Below are 17,529 nucleotides of genomic sequence, written 5' to 3' on the forward strand. Positions count from 1 at the left end.
TTAAGAAAATATTAAACAAATAAGTGTTTGAATACCAAAAAAATATCATCACTTTTTTTCATTTATTACAAACAGCCATTTCGGATAATCGAAAATAAGTCCATAAAAAACCTTGTGCTTTAATTTCATTTACAAAAAGAAATATAAATGGTTAAAAATATAAGTAATACATTGTATATAATAAAATACTACAAATCTACGTTTAAAAAACTAGAATATTTAGTTTTTGGTTGTTGTTTTTCTAATTAATGGTGCTAATCAAAGTGACAGAGATGCAATTCAATAGGAAACCAGGCTGGCCGTCTGTTCTCGGACCGTCCGTCGCCTTGGAAACCGAAGGGGGCAAGGGGTGCTGGGTATCGGTCTTTTTTCTTTTCCTTTTTTTCGGCGTCAAGGCGGCCATGGCAGCGGCGCGGCGACACAAGCGTCTGCTGCTGAGTATCGGAGGCGCCGTGGCGGCTTGCTGCGCCTTGGCGGCCGCCGTGTCCGCCGGACTTCCTCGCTGGCTGGACGCTTTGGTTCTCTGCTCGACCGGAGCCGAACTTGTCAACGCCACCAGGGGCGAACTGGACAAGTTCGTGGGCCGACTCGCTTACGGACTTTTCCACGGAGAAAGAGTCAAGACCTGCGGGCTCGGTGGCAGGACCTCGCGATTCTCAAGTAATACTAATTAGGAGATTATATTACCTTATGATGTAGGTATCTGTTGTGTATATCTGGGTCATTTTTTTCTAATTAAGAGACAAATGGGCAAATTATAGTTGTCGTGACACAGACTATAGTTTCTATTGAGATTTAAACATATATATTTTTCAAAAATAAAATTTAAAAAATATATATTATTTACTTATTAAAAAATATTTAAATCTGAATAGAAATTACAGTCTGTGTCACGACAACTATAATTTGTGCATTTGCTATTGTTGGGAGTGGCCAACATTTTTTATTTCTATTCAGATGAAAAAAAATATATTTTTTTTTGAATTTAATTATTTATTTTTATTTATTTATTTCATCTGAATAGAAATTAAAAATGTTCTTTGTCATCCATTCCCAACAATATTGCCACAGCAGATTAAATTGTAGTATGCATACATGCATATATGTATACTAATACTCCTATATAGTGAATGCACAGCATGCATGCTTGTATTTCAGTGTTGAACATGTCACTGTTAAAGTTTCACCTCATCAATAATGAAAGACAGCAAGCGCTTCAATTATTGAGAATCTTCTCAATGTTAAGACATCAATGTCATATACAAGTAGGGTTTGTGATTAGTCTGAAAAATGCGTGGCATTCAATTTAGGATTTCTCATAGCAATAGCTTTTTTGGGTTTGTTTTGTTTTTAGTAGTGAAGCATCTTTGGTCCCTCTCCTGACCACGACATTTTAGTGGTGGACAGGCACACTGTTTATTATTGTCTTCTTCCCGGTTTATGTGAGAGCAGTGATCCATCTCTAACATTTTCTCAATGACATTCCATGTTTCTGCCTCAGTGCTTCATAACTCGACAAACTACTTTGGCCTCAACACTAATTTTCTTCTGTCGGCGTGTCTTCAGTTTCACGGTCGTCAACAGTATTGGGAAAGATCATTTTTTTTAAATGCAAAATAGTTAAAAATTCAGTTCTCAGATTAATATAGTAACTAGATCATTTCATTATTGAAATTTCAAAGTAACATTATACTAATCCGAGTGCATCTTTAATACTCCCAAGATTAAAAACACGAAATATAATTGAAATATTTTTGTCGTGTGTTTAAAAGTATGCTTCTTTTCAGTGTTTTCAGAGTTTTTAGACGCCATCCCAGCAGGTCTTCATGTGACCATCATTTTCTTCTGTGGCGCATTGATTGTCTTCTCATCCGTATCCAGCGGCTTCTTCTTTTTCAATGCCTTTGGACGTCCTTATGAGACACTGCATGGGCCTCTGGGACTTTACTTGTGGACGTCCATCTGCTGTGAGTATTTCTGATAAAAACGATCCTTCAGAATATCGTTAAGTTTTCAAGTTGACATAGAATTTGTTGAAGTGTCCTGGAATACTCAAACAATCCTTGGGTTTCATACATTTCGTTTAGAAAAGGCAAAACAAGTGACAACAACAAAACAACATTGACATTGATCTATGGACTTTGTCTCCTGGCAGGTGCGTGCAGCTTCATGGTGGTGGTTCTGTTCGTCTCAGAGGTGAAAGTTGAGCGTCTGTCTGAGCGCATCGCCAACTTTGAGGAGGTGACCTTCAGGTTCCAAACGCACGGTGAACGTTACGATGTCTGTTTCTGGATCGTCCTCCTTGTCTTTTTTCTGCACGCGTTCAACGTGGCCGTGATACGCCTGGCCGGGATGAACTTCCCTTTCCGGCGTGCAAAAGACTCGGAGCCGGGTGGGGGCGCCGCCGACCTCATGTACTGAAGTGAATATTACTCCTGTACCTTGACTTACGAGTTGAATTGATAAGGCTTGTGACTCAATTTACTTCAATTGCAAATCAGTATTCGCCATTGACATTTAAATGCCATTATTCCTTTCCAGCCACCGAAATACCACATTTTTATAACATTTGAAGAAAAAAAAGATTAGCACCATTTAAAGAAGGCAATATAAAGACGTAGAATTGCCTTTAAGGGGCGTGGCCTATGATGGACGTTAGGAACATGGCAAGCCAGTTTTCATGTAAGTTTCTGCACATGACACTGGGCATTACTGTAACTCTTTGCAAGAGTCCTTATTTGTATTTGACTGTTTAGTTCAAGAGATTGAAAGCGCTTTCTTCTTTCTTTGCTGTCATTTAAGGGCAATACAACATTTTTCAATCCCCCCCCCCCCCCCCACTTAGTGTATATATTGGCATCTCTGATATGTATCTACCGTCTATGCTCCAGTATTAGTCCACTGCATTGTTAGTGTAACGAGTAAATTATTGAACTTTTTTCTTTTTCCTCTAAAAGACTTCAGAAAAATTATGTGATGTAAGGGCTACTTCACACATTAATTTGTTAAACAGGATCGGAATTTGATTTTTTGGGGGAAGAATTGGGTTTTAAAAACGTACACAATTTTAAAAAGTAACTCACAACCATGGCAAAGTTGATTTAGTTCAGTTTATTTCTTGTGCACTTTCAACGGATTTGATTGCATGAGTAAATTCAACAATCTTAACAAATATTGTGTTTTGTTGTTGGCTTCTGCTCAGTACACTTATGATAGTATACTATTATTTTATGTATGACCTGTGGTTGATTTTTGGCGATGGCCTCCTTTTTTGGGTTGGGGGTGGGGAGTGCCTATTCGCCCATGGCACCATGTAGGTTACAACCGCCACTGGCTATGTTCAATGATATTTTCATAATTTGCTGCAGGTAAATAAATCCTTGGTAGCAGAATGCAGTTGACTCGTAGTTTGGTGGACACCCCTCGCCTATTGTGACTGGTGACCAATTGGATGTTTGTCATATTTGTCTTGGAAGGTGAAAAAAAAAATTCCTCATAACAAAATAAAGTGAACCAACCAATACGAGGTCACCAAAATTAGTTTCAGTTTCGGTCGATTTTATAAAAATGAAAGTGGGGGAAGCCTGCCGATTTGCCTGGTGCGACGACGTCTGCAAACCGGTCCGTATTCATCCGCGCTAACCAGCGTGATACGCCTTGCGCTGAAAGCAATAGTCCTTTCGGTTATTGTAAACAGCCCACTGAATAATCTTGAAATGCCACAAATATGTCTGACTGCGACTAATAAACAATGTCCTGAATTTGTTAGTAACCTCGTGTAGAGGGTACAGATCGTTTGGAACAAACCAATAAATACGACCCTCCCGCACGACGGGAACCGAGCAGTCTCAATAGCGCCCAACTAGAATGAGGCTAGAATTACCTCTTAGCGAGGTAATTCTATTTAGCAACGCAACGTTGAAGGGCGCCTATCTACTCGCAACTATACGGTAAGGAAAAAACGGAAAGATATTCAATGGATATGGTTGTTTTTATTTCATTCAGGGAGTTCGTTTGGGCAGCCTTGTGGATCTTTAGGCCCTCGAGGTCCCCAGTTGAGCTCCCGAGAATGCCTGATGTAAAAGGACGTTTGCCTGATGTAAAATGGCGACACGGCGCAGGCAGGATCAAGGGCAGCTAGCCCAAAAGCTACTATGTGCTAAAGTACGCTAGTTTAGCATTCCAGTATTGGACATGGTTTGCAAACGATCACATTTGTCGAATCCGTCAAAAACTATTCTCCCGTAGCCTTAAAATAAAGGTGTCCCCAAGTGTTTTATTTTAGGACAACAATGTCCGATAATGTGAGAGTAAGACGACAACCGTTTGATTCCAGTGTGTCGTTAAAGCCCAAACAAGCAATATATACGCTTTATTATGTTCTGGTGATAATGCGACAATGCTTGGAACACATTAAGTATTGGATGTTTTCAACATAGCACTTAGATTTCTACTTCATTGTCAACAAATGGTTCATTCAACCCAGTGGTTTTCAAAGTTATGATACCAAATGCCACGTAATCACTTTTCTCTCCTACATTTGAATATCGAATCGTTTTTGGCCCAAGTTTTCGGTAAGAACAAGGCAGTTTTTAAGTCCAACACAGTAAAGAAATTAAACGCTAACTCATTACCGTTAATGCATTCGCACATTAAAATGTGTTTTAAAACGCAGAAAAAGTGTACCTCTGCAGTGATGCAACTGGTTCAACAAATGTTATTGCACATAAAAGTAAGAAATAGCAATCAAACTTACAATTGAACAAACTGTAGCCTACTTGGGAATTACACATGTATTTTTAGGGGTATACCAACTGTAAACTGCACTTCAAGTCAAGTTGGAATGATTGGATTTCAAATTGGGGCTGAAAATTTAGCAGGTTCAACTATGTTTAACCCATTATGCAACCCCCTGTTTCCAATAGAAGCATGGAACACAAAAATACTTGTGTGGTATTTAGTTCAAAATCAGCTAGCGTGTGACAAAACTAGACCAAATCACACTTTATAAACAATACAGATATAATTCACACAATTCCAAAGGCTTTCGGACCGGAGGGGTATATAAATTTATTTATTAGTCTTGCAGACAGATTAAAAATGAATACACTACCCACACTCATAATGAAAAGTATTTTGTTACGTAAAAAAAAATCCAGAACGTATTTGTTTTTGCAAAGGTAAAACTCTTGTGGAACGACAGAATTGTACATAAAATAACTGTCAAAAAATTGCCCTATTTTATTTAAATACATCGCACTTGTCCGAGAAGAGGTTCATCTTTGGATGTGTTTTTCAGAGGGGATGGATTCGGAAGAGAATGAAGTGGAAAGCAGCAGCGATGCAGGCCCCTCAGGGATGGAGGAGCCGTCCGAAAGCGGCATGGGAATGGAGTCATCGGAGGCCATGTCGGCAGACAGCAGTGACACTGCCTCCTCTCACACACAGCCGCCCGAGTCGGACTGTCACGTGGGACAGAGCTCTGAGGGACTCGTGGTAATACTTCTAAACTGATTGGGGAGAAGTTATCATATACAGCTTGAAAGTTTTCTGATTGTGGGTTTCGATCTCTGCCCCTGCCATGTTTGCATGTTTTTGCTCGGTCACTGTTACTTTATTGTCAACGCAATCTTTACCCGTGCTGAAATAATGCACAACCTGTAAATGACTCACATGCATCAAACCATTAAGAAAATTGATTCAAAAATGTGCGTGCGGGGTGCAAAATTCTTAATGTTGCTGTTTAACAGGCTAACTATTGACGTTTGTTACCTGTGACCTTCTCAAGGTCTTCATTCCAGAGACCAGCTCCAGCACAGACGTCCGAGTTTCCTCTGTTCACCTCCCAGACTCCTCTTCGGTGGCCCAGTCTACCAGCGTGTCCAGTGTTTCCACGGTGACTCAGTCAGTCTTGGTGTCTGAATCGGCCCAAGTCCTCGTTCACTCCAGCGCTGCGTCCGAAGGGGCCATGATGGTGTCGGACTCCACTGCCTCTACCTCGTCCGACTTGGGCTCGGCCATCGACAAGATAATTGAGTCCACCATTGGTCCTGACATCATGAATGGTAAATCCATTTTCCTAATGTCGCCACTGGCTGAACAATTTCTTGCCAAAGAGTTGGGTAATGCTGGAAAAAGGCTAATCAATACTTTACACTACTTTTTCCATAGGTTGCATCGCTGTAACCAGTGCAGACGACCGGGATGCCGAACCAACCCAATATCTCATACTACAAGGTCCGGATGATAATATGTATTTTTAATGTGTGTTTGTTAAAACAGTCGCGTCCAAACTACTGCTTGAACACTTTTCCACACATTTCCTATATTTTTTTCCACAACCATTTCAACTGAAAACGGTACTGTGGCTTTTCCGATACTTTGTCACCATAACTGTGTCACCATAATCTAATTGTGCCACTTAACTTTGCTTTTCATGTCTATGACTCCTTTAGGTGCTCCCATGGAAGCCCATATGTCCTCCTCGGCTTTATCTGACCACCTAGCCATCGAAGCACTTTCTGAGGGTCCCACATCCACCTGCCGGGACCAGAGAGACCTGCAGAGAAGCCCGGAGCCCGACCAACCTGACGACCAGCCCGGTCATTCTGGCTACCCGGAAGAAAGCAGCGGTCACCCAGATCAGCCACAACACTCTCACCCCTCCCAATACATGGACTGCAGTGCAGATGGCCCAGACCAAACAGCAGAGTCCTCACCATCCTACGTGGAGTGTTCCGAAGAACCCGACCAGACTCGTTCCCGGTCGGGCTTTCCTGACTACAGCGGCAACAACAGCGACCAAGACCTTCCCGGTTATGTCGAATGCAGCAGGGCGGATTCAAATCCTAGCAGTGGAAGGAACTACTTGGTGGGGTGCAGCGCCGGGTATCTGTGTGCCGTGGACGACGGAGAGAGGCCCCATCATTCACGTGCATACATTGACAGCAGCGCGGATCACAAGACGCAGACCATTCGGCAGTACCCCACCCAATATGGTGGCAATGCCGTTGCAGATTCCGAGGAACCGGGGTGTTCCCGGTACCGAGCAAGGCACGACGATGACGATGACGAGCGGATTCAAGATCCCGATCAACCGCAGCAGCAACCCCAGCGGTCCTGTTACACGGAAAATAGCAACGGGCCCGACGCGTCCCTTTATACTGACGACAGCTCCTCGTCAGACCACCCCGTCGCTGACACGGCAGTTTCAGGGGGGGTCCTGGAGGCGGCCGAGTGCAGTGAGAGTCAACCTGGGCCCCACATCAGCAGCAGTGGCACTTACAGCTCCATCCTAGAACCTGACGTGGCGCCACATTGTTCGCCTAGCCGTGGTCACTCTGAGAAGGAAGAAGCGGTCACGGGTCAGGAAGTCGTGGCGTCGGCCGTGGCTGACGGTTCTATGGACATGCCGCCCAACCTGGCTGAGCTGGAGGAGATGATGGAAGTTGTGATTGTGCAGCAGTTCAAGTGCAAAATTTGTCCGTATAAGAGTATCTCCAAAGAAACGTTGATCAACCACATGAGGGATAAGCACTTCAAACTTTCAGGTAGGTTGGCTTGGGTAACTTGATGGTATAGAGTTTAGAGTAGACCATACTTGTCAAATTTATGATCCGCAAGGGGTCAAATCCGGATGACAGTGTTACTTAGACTGACAAGAACATTTTACTTTATTTCAAGGCAGGGGGATTTGTGGGCTTTCATTCTGGAAAGTTCCCACTTACTTTCAAGTAAAAGTTGTCAGATATTTTTGGCTGCTCAGATTACAAAATAGCCATCCAGTTTCAATTTGGATGGGCCAAAAAGTGGATTTTGCCTGGATTCTGGCCTTGGACTGACATAAAAACGATGTAATTGTAAACACTGAACTATACTATTCTTAAAAAACAGTTGTTCAAACAGTTTTGAAAGCTTTTTCACCATCATATTGTCTTCTGAATGAAGGACTTGGGATTTATAATGATATTTGTTCTGAGCTTTTAATTGGGTAACATTGTTTTTTTCAGTAGGGGGTTTGCAAGCAAAGCGCAAACGTGGCCGACCACCCAAGAAGGCTCATCTAAACGTTAATTCGGGAGAAGGGAAATCATCACAGTTGAATGCATCTGCTTCCAATCAAACGAAAGAGGATGACGATCAAGAAGACCATGTTCCAGATGCTGGTGCTATCGATAATTCCGAAGGTTCGTCTTCCAACACTCAATTATCACTTTGGTTAAGATAAACAGGGAACACCATAAACAAATAATGGCCTACTGGGGTTGCAAAACATATCTTTTAATCTGGAATTTCAACCTTGCTCTTTTGTATCTCAGAAGACAGTAACTACAACCCAGCTGAGGAAGACTGTCGTAGAAGGTTACCTGCCATTTTGAAAAAACACCCTCCTATTACTTCCTCGTCACAAGCTCGTCCCCATCGTAAAGTTGGCCGTCCGAAGAAATACAGCCTATTGGAAGAGGATGACGACAGCCAAGGTAGGTGGACTGTTTTACTATTATTTTTTTTTTAAAAGCATTGTGTCAAGGACAGTTTCTAGCAGGTCACAATTCAAGTCTTCCAAAAATGTTCAACAAAGTCCCAATTGTTCATTTCTGTCACGCATCCCAGGGGCAGAGAGTTTATCAAAAAAGCCAAGAATCAAAGCTGACCCCGGAGACGAAGCAAGCTCCTCAGGCTTGGACAATGACGCTGCCGCGCTGGGGACTGCAAAAGAAGGGTTTGAGGTGGTGGCGTGCCTTTCCGACTCTGAGAACAAAGATCCCTCGTCCAACTCGCCGCCAGAAGAGTTCTTTCAGAGGAAACGAGGGCGTCCCTCCAAGTGCTTTCTACGCAAAAAGTACAAGAAGCATTTGAGCCGCAAGTAGGTGCTACTTTCAGTCCTTTCGCTCATTTCCGGCAAAGTGTCTCATCTTTCAAAGTTCAACCCCTTATAAGGGCAATCATTTTCACTCATTGGATGCCATTGACGGTGCTAAACATCCAATTAGTTTTAACTGGGAAGGGCAAATATTCTCACAGCACCCACTCAAAAACTTATTGATGGCTATCATTGTCAATGGTGAGAATTGAGATAAATGCAATGTAAATTCAAAACAAAACACATTTGGAATGTTGTTGTGGGCCAATGTACACCATTTTTGTTATATTTGTTTCTAATCTACAATATCAATTTATTTTGTCAGAAAATAATCGGTATACAAAATTACAAAAGGTTTACATGGGCGTATTGTCATTTGGTAAAAGTCAAACCATTAGACCAAGTCCCAAAATGCTTCATTGATCATTGGGCCCAGCCCTCATAATGCAATTTCTGTGACCAAAAAACTGTCCACTTTCAGCCGCTACTACAAATCCCTCAAGCCGCTCCTGAGACCTCACAGCTGCTGGATCTGCGGCTCGCGCTTCTTCACGCAGGGCGATCTGCAATTCCACGTGGACTCGCACGAGGGCAACGAGCCAGACCTCTTCAAATGCCTCCAGTGCAACTACCACTGCAAGCGGTGGTCCTCACTCAAGGTTTGGAGGCAGTCACCTCGTTGAATAGACTCGCCTCAAAGTGTACGTGTGTGAGATGTTGTGTTAAATGTGTCTTCTTCAGGAACACATGTTCAACCATGAAGGTACAAAGCCTTTCAAGTGTGAGACGTGTGATTACACCAGTGTTTACCGGAAAGATGTCATTCGTCATTCTGCGGTTCACAACAAGGAAAAGTAAGTGTATTGGTTTATGTAGTTAAAACAACGGTGGGCAATTTTGGGTGTTGTTGTTTCTATAATCCAACCTACTAAACATTTACTTTAGTCCGCTATAACAGGGGTCGGGAACCTTTTTGACAAAGAGAGCCAAAAACAATTCATATTTTCAAACATTATTCCTTAAGAGCCATACTCAGAATTTAAAAGTCAAAATACATGAAAATGTGAGCATTTATTATTCAATTCAACACTTTGAAAGTAAAAAAAAGTCTGAATTCTTTTGAGAACATTATTTCACTGTTGCTAATCAATGAGTACCAATGAGAAGATGCATGCTGAAGAAAAAATATGATTTTAAAAAGGCGCTAGAGATAGTTTTGGTGCCACAGTGCCAGAGTGACGCTCCCATTGGTGCGTCGGGGACTTAGGTCTCTCACTAGCTGTTCCCATATTTTACCACACGGGTTCGCGGAGAGCCATATACACCCATCAAAAGAGCCACATATGGCTCCCGAGCCAAAGGTTCCCTACCCCTGCGCTATAATATCTTTACATTTTGTCATTCAGAAAAAAATCTAACTCCTCAAATCGAAAGACAACACTTTGTGTGAATAACCTCTAATAACATTCATGCAATAGAATTCTAAATCTCTGGCACCCAAAAGTTTGCCCACCTGTAGTTTAGATTGTGGTATATGATAAAACAGGTTTGACAATTACTAACAATACATATCTTTACTTTCACTAGGAAAAGAAAGAGAGATACGGTAAGTTTTCCCGTCCTCGCAGTACATTTGTTCATCCATGCACTGCAGGAGGGCTGAGGCATTTTTAAGCCACTGCATGCATGCACTTTCATTTTAAGCACTATGGCAGCATTAAGAAAAAAAAAAGAAACATTAACAAATAAACTCCATGTACTGTGTTTTAGCAGGTGGTGACTGCAACCGAGTTCCCGTGTCCTGTGTGTAACAAAGTTTACCCCATGCAGAAGAGGCTTACTCAGCATTTGAAGACACACAGTGCTGAGAAGCCACACATGTGTGATAAGGTCTGGATGTCTTGGCTTTCAAACACTTATTTTAACAACCCACTGGGAAAATGTAAAATTGTGGACTTTATGGGTATTTTGCTGATGTTTTGGATTTTGGACTTGAACATGTCGTCCAATTATTTCTGTCCATTGTTTTTTCAGTGTGGCAAATCCTTCAAGAAGCGCTACACATTCAAAATGCATCTCATGACACATCTTCAGAGTGTGGGCGACAGCAAGTCAGTAATATGCATCTTCTATTCCATTTTTGTTTCTTAGGCACAAGATGAATGTAAAGTGACTCCTTTTTTTAAATAGAAACAAACTCAGAAAAATCCTGCATGTAAAACGATTGCTTCAAAATAACAAAATCAGGCTTTATTTTACCCCTTTTTAATGGATATCCTTTTATTTATTTATTTATTTATTTATTTTTAATCAGGTTTCAATGTGAGTTTTGTGACTACACTTGCGCCAACAAGAAGCAGCTACTCAACCATCAGCTGGCTCACACTACCGACCGACCCTTCAAGTGCGATTACTGTAAATACGCCACTTCCAAAGAAGAATTCCTGGTGTCCCACCTAGCCATTAAACATACAGGTCAGTTCAATGAGATGTGATTGGGCGTGTAAAAAATCTAACAAAATTCATTAACCTTGTAAAAATATGATACCTCACAGAGGTGTGGACCATGAGACAGATGGGTTACATTGGAACCGTAATGGGCATTAAACAAAATTTGAATGGTTATTGTGCATTAAATATGCACCTAACATTAAATATGATGAGAAAGGATTGGAGAGACTATAATATAACATTATACAAATATGTCACTTTAGATGCCTGTATGTATTGATATATGTAACATTTGATGTTGTATCTTTTAAGACTTTAAAGCAATGTTCCGCAATTGCGCACTACTCTCGTCTTCTCTGCACAGCAGCAATCATATGGCGCGCAGTAAATAAAATCCAACCTTTTTATTTTTACCCCTTTCCCCATGATGGTGCCGTTTATGTGGCAGCCAGTGGCAGTAGCTCTGTCCACTCTTATGTTTTTTGTGTTTTACAGCATGTTTACATGAAAAATTAGAGGGAACATTGCTTTAAAGTATCCTTTACAGGGCAAGTGACTGTTTGGTCATTAAAAAAGTAGTTGAGAGTTTGCCCCTTAGGTGTTGTTCATCCATCTATTCTCTAAATGTGTTTTGGCTGTAGGAGACAAGCCTTTTTCCTGCAATATGTGTCACTTCGGGACCAAACATCGAAAGAACCTTTGGCACCACGTGCAGTGTCGCCACCCGGAAGCTTTTGAGGAGTGGTCACTCACCCGGCAGGCGGCAGAGGTCCAGACTCGACGCAAACCTTTCCTCACTCTGCAGCGGGTGGAGGAGCTAAAACAACAAAATGAAGAAGGAGCTCAAGTTTTGCCAAACGCCATCGTGAGTCCATGTGGCCAATGCATTTAGTATCTAATCACGAGATAAATTGTCCCAACAATACTTTCATAATGTTTGTCAGGTTTCAGTCGACCATGTAGCGCTTCAAACTATTCAGGAGATGGGAAATGCTTCCGTGTCTGGGCAACCGCTAGAAAATACGACCATCATCTACGAACAAGGTCAGATATATTTTCAAAGGTTTTCTTCCTCATTCATCTTTTGGGGAACAGCATTTCAAATAGTGCAGAGCTAACTTGCAAATACAATATTCCTTCAACCACACCATTGACAACAATAAGTATCAAATCCTAGCTGGCATTGAATAATCATGTTAAATTGCCATTGACGGCAATAGATGTTCAACCCATTTGGGAAAATTTATTTTAGATATTCGGCAGCCATTTGACAAACATTCCAGCCAATGCAGGTATTTTACTGCAAATTTGTTTACTTCATATACAATGCATGTTCAAATGTTCCTCATCTGCAAGGGTGAAATAACCCATTTTTATTGTCTATATTGATAATACTGAAGTCCTTAAATTTGATGAAGAATAGGTCACTATTTGTGTATCCATTTATTTTCTAAATTGCTCATTGAGTTGATCAGCAGCTTAAGATAACGTCATTTTTTTTTGTACTTCTCAAGACAATGTTTTGCGTCTTCTCCCCAGGTGAATCGGGGGAACTCTCCGCCCAGAATGCACTAAGCCTGCTGCTAAATATGAGCAATGCCCGGGAATTGGTTGGAAACACCTTACAAGTTAGTGCAACTGCTCACATTTGATATTAAAAGTGGATCAAACAACTTCACTCTAACTAATTGTGCTCCTCAGGTCGCAGTCCTCAAACCGGATGGCAGCACTGAGGTCAAATCTCTGGAGAAGGAAACGTGGAGCACTGTGGCAGCGGCGGCACCGGGCCAGACCCACAAGGTCATGACCGTACACGTCTCTGAGAACGGCGAGGCTGTTCTGCAGGAGGCTTACGACGCCGAGATGGAAGAAATCCCTCAGGTGGCAATGGAAACCTACACGGACGAAGGAGTGTTCAGTGTGGTGGAACAAGTGACTGAAGAGGTCCAAAGTTCTGAGTGCAGGTGATGGTCTTACTATTACTAAAGTCTTCCATTATCTTCAATTCAAGTGTGGCTTTATTAGAATTAATTATGTGTAACTAATTTGCACAATCAAGTATGCATGAATGATGGCAACCAATTGAGAGTGTCCCCCACAGTCTGTCAGTCATTCAGTTTCCATACTTTTTATCCTCACAAGGGTCGCTGAAGACTATCCCAGACAGCTATGACCAGTGGGCGGGGGACATCCTGAATTGGATTATTCATTCATTCATTATCCCTTTTTTATATGGCGCTAAATTCTATCACATTTTAAAAAAAATACTGTGCTCTACATGAATCAAATTGTGATGCCAGTCTATGTGGACTACATGCTTTCTCTATTGGGTTAAATGTATTTGTTTTTAATGAGAAAATCACCTGCCTTGTTAGTTATTTGTTTTAAGAATAATATTGAAATAAAAAAAACCCAAGGAAATAATCAGGTAATTGACTGATTTGCCGTTTGAGTAGATGAATGTCTTTCCTTTCAGTAATGAGAAGAGCGATCAAGTTCAGGCTGCGGAAGAGTCCCAGGTGGAGAATCTTAAATGTGGCAAATTCTACTTGGCTGCCGGATTGTCCGATGGGGTTCTGCAACAGGTGGAGGTACTAAGCATATTTTCTCGCAAAGATGGATTCACATTGAGCGTATCTCACGTTCCCGTTCCCTTATAGCTGAGCAGCGAAGCACCTGCCTCTCCTGTGGTGGGCACCACTAGCGTCAAAAAGTTTTCCTGTCGAATATGCACCGAGTCTTTCCACTGCCGGTCTGACATGGAGAACCACAAGCGGGCGCATTTGGATCCCAGCACTTTTAAGTGCCTCGACTGTGACTTTACATCCAGCTCTTGGCCAGAAGTTAAGGTGGGAAAAAAATACTATAAAGCCAAACAAAGTCATGCATAATTAAGCCTCTTCTGACAGACTTAATGAATGTTTTGGATTCATTCAGACCCACATGGAGCTCCACTCGTACTTACGGCCTCACAAATGCCAGAGCTGCAGTTTTGCATCAAAGAATAAGAAAGACCTGCGGAGACATTTGCTGACGCACACCAATGAAAAGCCATTTTCTTGTGAACTCTGTGGCCAAAGGTAAGAGGAAATCAGCCTCAGACACTTTCTGCCCTGTAATTGACTGACTGATTCCACCAATGTATTTTTTTTCCAGCTTCAATCGCAACGGCCACCTGAAGTTCCACATGGAGCGTCTGCACCCTCAGCATCCGACCGCCACTCACAAAAGCCGGACCGCCGCACCCCAGCAGACCATCATCGTTAACAGTGATGAGGAGGCGCTAGCCACGCTTCAGTGTAAACCAAAATCTCCACATTTACTATTCACTGCCTAAAACACAGGGGGTGTACGTTCTCGAAAATTGCCAGTAAAAATCCTTTTAAATACACTTTGAACTGCTTAAATTCTGACAACCAACCTCATCTCGCATTTTCGGTTAAACTAATTACTCGCAACTAGCTAGCTCTGTAGAATTGGACTCTGCTGTTGTCGTACATTTTAATAGACGTTTATCACGAAACAAACTGTACAAGCACAAAAATGTTAGAGAAACTGCAGGGTTGTAAACACCAGGTTGGTCTGTCCTTGACGCGCAGATTTCTGCCAACCTCACATTAAAACCTCACTTTTGCAGCATCCCGTCTGAAATACAGTTTTTTTTCTTACAGCTCTCCAGACTCACCAGACAGTCATCAGTCCAGACCAGCTGCAGGCACTCAGTCGGGAGCATATAATCGTGGCTCAAGATCAATCTGTCGCAGACCAGGTAGTACAAGATAGCGACCACTTAAAGCGACCTGTTTTATTGCAATATCCTTGCTTCTTCCGTTCAGGAGGAAGGTACCTACATTCAGCAGATCACTACAATTGATGGACAGACGGTCCAACACTTGATGACGGGAGACAACCAGGTCACGGAGGTGAGAAGCTGTAATTTCAGTTCAGTTAGTTCCAGTTGTTGCCTTGTCTACATCTCAACCATTTGAACATGTCCGTGTGTTTAGGTGCAGTACATCATCTCCCAGGACGGAGTGCCACACTTGATCCCGCAGGAGTATGTGGTGCTAGCAGATGGCAACCACATCCAGGTGAGTATGCGTCACAGTCGGGAGTGTGCAAAGAAAAGGGGGCTCATCTTCTCTTCTTGTCCTTCAGATGGCAGATGGACAGATTATCCAGTACGAGCATGAAGGAGTCTTTCTTCAAGAGCAGCAGGTAACACCTTAAAACAGGGGTGGGCGAACTTTTCGGCCCGGGGGACACATTGACTTTGAAAATTTGACAGACAGGCCGGGTCAGCACAAGATACGATACATAAAAAAAAAAACCTGCATCCGTTTACGGTACATATGAAACATAAACAGAAAAAAGGGACTAAAGTATTAACATACTCATCACTCATCATTAAAGTATAAAGTACAAAGTAAAGTAAAAAGCAATGTATTATGAAATATTAAAATCTAATTTAAAAAAAGATGGAAGGCCTGTAAAACACGAAAAACAAATGAGTGGACAGAGCTACTGCCACTGGCTTCCATGTGACGGCGCCATCTTATGGTAATTTTTTTTTTTTTTTTAAATAAAAAATTGCACAATGTCGGCGGGCCGGATTAAAAAGCCTAATGGGGCCATATGTGGGCCGCGGGCCGTAGTTTTCCCATATCTGCCTAAAAACCAGGACAGATTTGCCATTCTAAGTATTTCAATTGCACTCATTTAGTCTTTTTCCCCCTTGAAATTGGTGGATGAAATCAATTTACATTTTAATTTCTCCTTTCTGAGACTATGTAATAGAGCCCGTTAAAGATTTTTGGAAATATGTCCAGGGGAAAAAAAAATATTATTACTGATTTGTCTGTCCCAGTTTGGTTCACATTTGTGTAAGGAGGATTTAAACTGTGAGATGTGCTTACATTTCTTTTTTCCCCAGATTGCAGTCAACTCTGACACTCCTGTCCAGTATCTACCCGCAGTCACAGAACAGGAAGACCTGGAGGAGACCACCCACTCTGCCATCACAGGTCTGCATTCTCATCGAATGTAGTATGTATTTATATTTATACTGACCAATATGGCTGGACTCACAACAATAGGGACACCTTACCACTTAAATAATGTCCCCAAAAATCTCTATGGGAAGAAAAAAATCAACTCTTCAGTATGTAATAGGTTAGAAAAACCTAAAAAACTCCAACATTTTAAATGTTAAATTAGAGTTCATAGAAGGAGATGGTTACAAAACTTGGTGGTGTCAGTAAATTCCAGCTAAAGTGGTGTCCAATTTCTCAGATGCGGCGGTGATGGCAGAAGAACAGACGCAACAGGTACAAGCGGTCTACAGCGAAGCAACGCCCGAGCAGTTGGTGCAAATTCAGCAGCAGGGGGAGCCGGGTGTCCACTACGATGTTGTTACTCTCACTGTTGAGTAGCTCGCTGGAAAGCGCCTCCTTATTTGCTTTGCCACGCAGCTAATCTGCAATTAAATATTCTATATGATGTTATTTGCAAATTTTTATGAATGTTTTCCTTTTGGGGAGAAAATGACTTGTTTAAGTTTATTCATTTTTAGAATATTTATAGAAAATGTAAATACATCTGCTTAATAATGTGTGTTGAATAAGCTAATAGCTGGCACCAAATAAAATGCAATGTTAAATCCTTTCATGCACAAATTGAGTGTTTATTTTTTTTGTTTTTCCCCCCACAGAGCGCCGATTTAACTCATTGTCTGCCATTGACGGAGATGGACAGCCAATCTATTTTGTCCTGATGAACATCATTCGGCCCACCCAGTCAAAATGGATGATATATTTAGTGCCGTTAATGGCACTGAAAGATGAACATTCACGACCAGTTCAAATGAATCGGATGTCTTAAAGCCTGAGTTTTACCATTTGACTTTAGTTTGTGGTTAATGATCTTATTAAGTTGAGCCCCTGATTTTTGCCAGAGTACGTACCTTTACTTTTCCTTCGGGAGAGTAGAAAACGGTGTTAAACTTTCCACTTGCCGAAACTAGGACAGCCCTTGTCACAGCTGTCACAATCTCCCATTCCTCCTTAAATCATTGGCTGTCAGACATCCAATCCATTTGGCAATCATTTCCGAGTTCAGCAGTGAAAAAAGTATTTCTTACTGGTGTTTACCATAGATGTCATTGATGAAAAGCCTCCTGGAATGCTGCTATGTCAATATTTACACATTGCTTCAAA

General features: G+C 41.8%; 2 protein-coding genes across 6 annotated transcripts; both read left to right on the top strand.

The window, feature by feature from the left end:
* The first annotated feature begins 347 nt into the window (after positions 1-347).
* Positions 348-3,523, top strand: clrn1 (clarin 1). The gene is made up of 3 exons (XM_077732152.1): positions 348-660; positions 1,788-1,967; positions 2,156-3,523. Exons 1-3 carry the CDS (start codon positions 402-404, stop codon positions 2,419-2,421), a joined length of 705 nt encoding a protein of 234 aa, XP_077588278.1. The 5' UTR covers positions 348-401; the 3' UTR covers positions 2,422-3,523.
* A 112-nt stretch (positions 3,524-3,635) lies between these two features.
* On the top strand, positions 3,636-16,979 carry LOC144206921 (zinc finger protein 335-like). 5 transcript variants are annotated; one of them, XM_077732128.1, is made up of 28 exons: positions 3,636-3,950; positions 5,300-5,496; positions 5,789-6,065; positions 6,172-6,237; positions 6,456-7,550; positions 8,010-8,186; positions 8,322-8,480; positions 8,614-8,866; positions 9,345-9,522; positions 9,605-9,717; positions 10,451-10,469; positions 10,634-10,753; positions 10,898-10,974; positions 11,178-11,338; positions 11,956-12,179; positions 12,259-12,358; positions 12,854-12,942; positions 13,016-13,278; positions 13,791-13,905; positions 13,975-14,163; positions 14,252-14,394; positions 14,471-14,613; positions 14,986-15,083; positions 15,151-15,237; positions 15,322-15,405; positions 15,473-15,532; positions 16,248-16,338; positions 16,607-16,979. In XM_077732128.1, exons 2-28 carry the CDS (start codon positions 5,305-5,307, stop codon positions 16,744-16,746), a joined length of 4,713 nt encoding a protein of 1,570 aa, XP_077588254.1. In that variant the 5' UTR covers positions 3,636-3,950; positions 5,300-5,304; the 3' UTR covers positions 16,747-16,979. The 5 variants fall into 5 exon arrangements, with proteins under 5 accessions (XP_077588254.1, XP_077588255.1, XP_077588256.1 ...); XM_077732129.1 differs by having other exon boundaries at positions 8,013-8,186; positions 8,319-8,480; XM_077732130.1 differs by having other exon boundaries at positions 8,013-8,186; positions 8,319-8,480; positions 10,637-10,753.
* The last annotated feature ends 550 nt before the right edge of the window (positions 16,980-17,529 follow it).

Source organism: Stigmatopora nigra, chromosome 1 (assembly GCF_051989575.1).
Source record: "Stigmatopora nigra isolate UIUO_SnigA chromosome 1, RoL_Snig_1.1, whole genome shotgun sequence".
NCBI classification, from domain to species: domain Eukaryota; kingdom Metazoa; phylum Chordata; class Actinopteri; order Syngnathiformes; family Syngnathidae; genus Stigmatopora; species Stigmatopora nigra.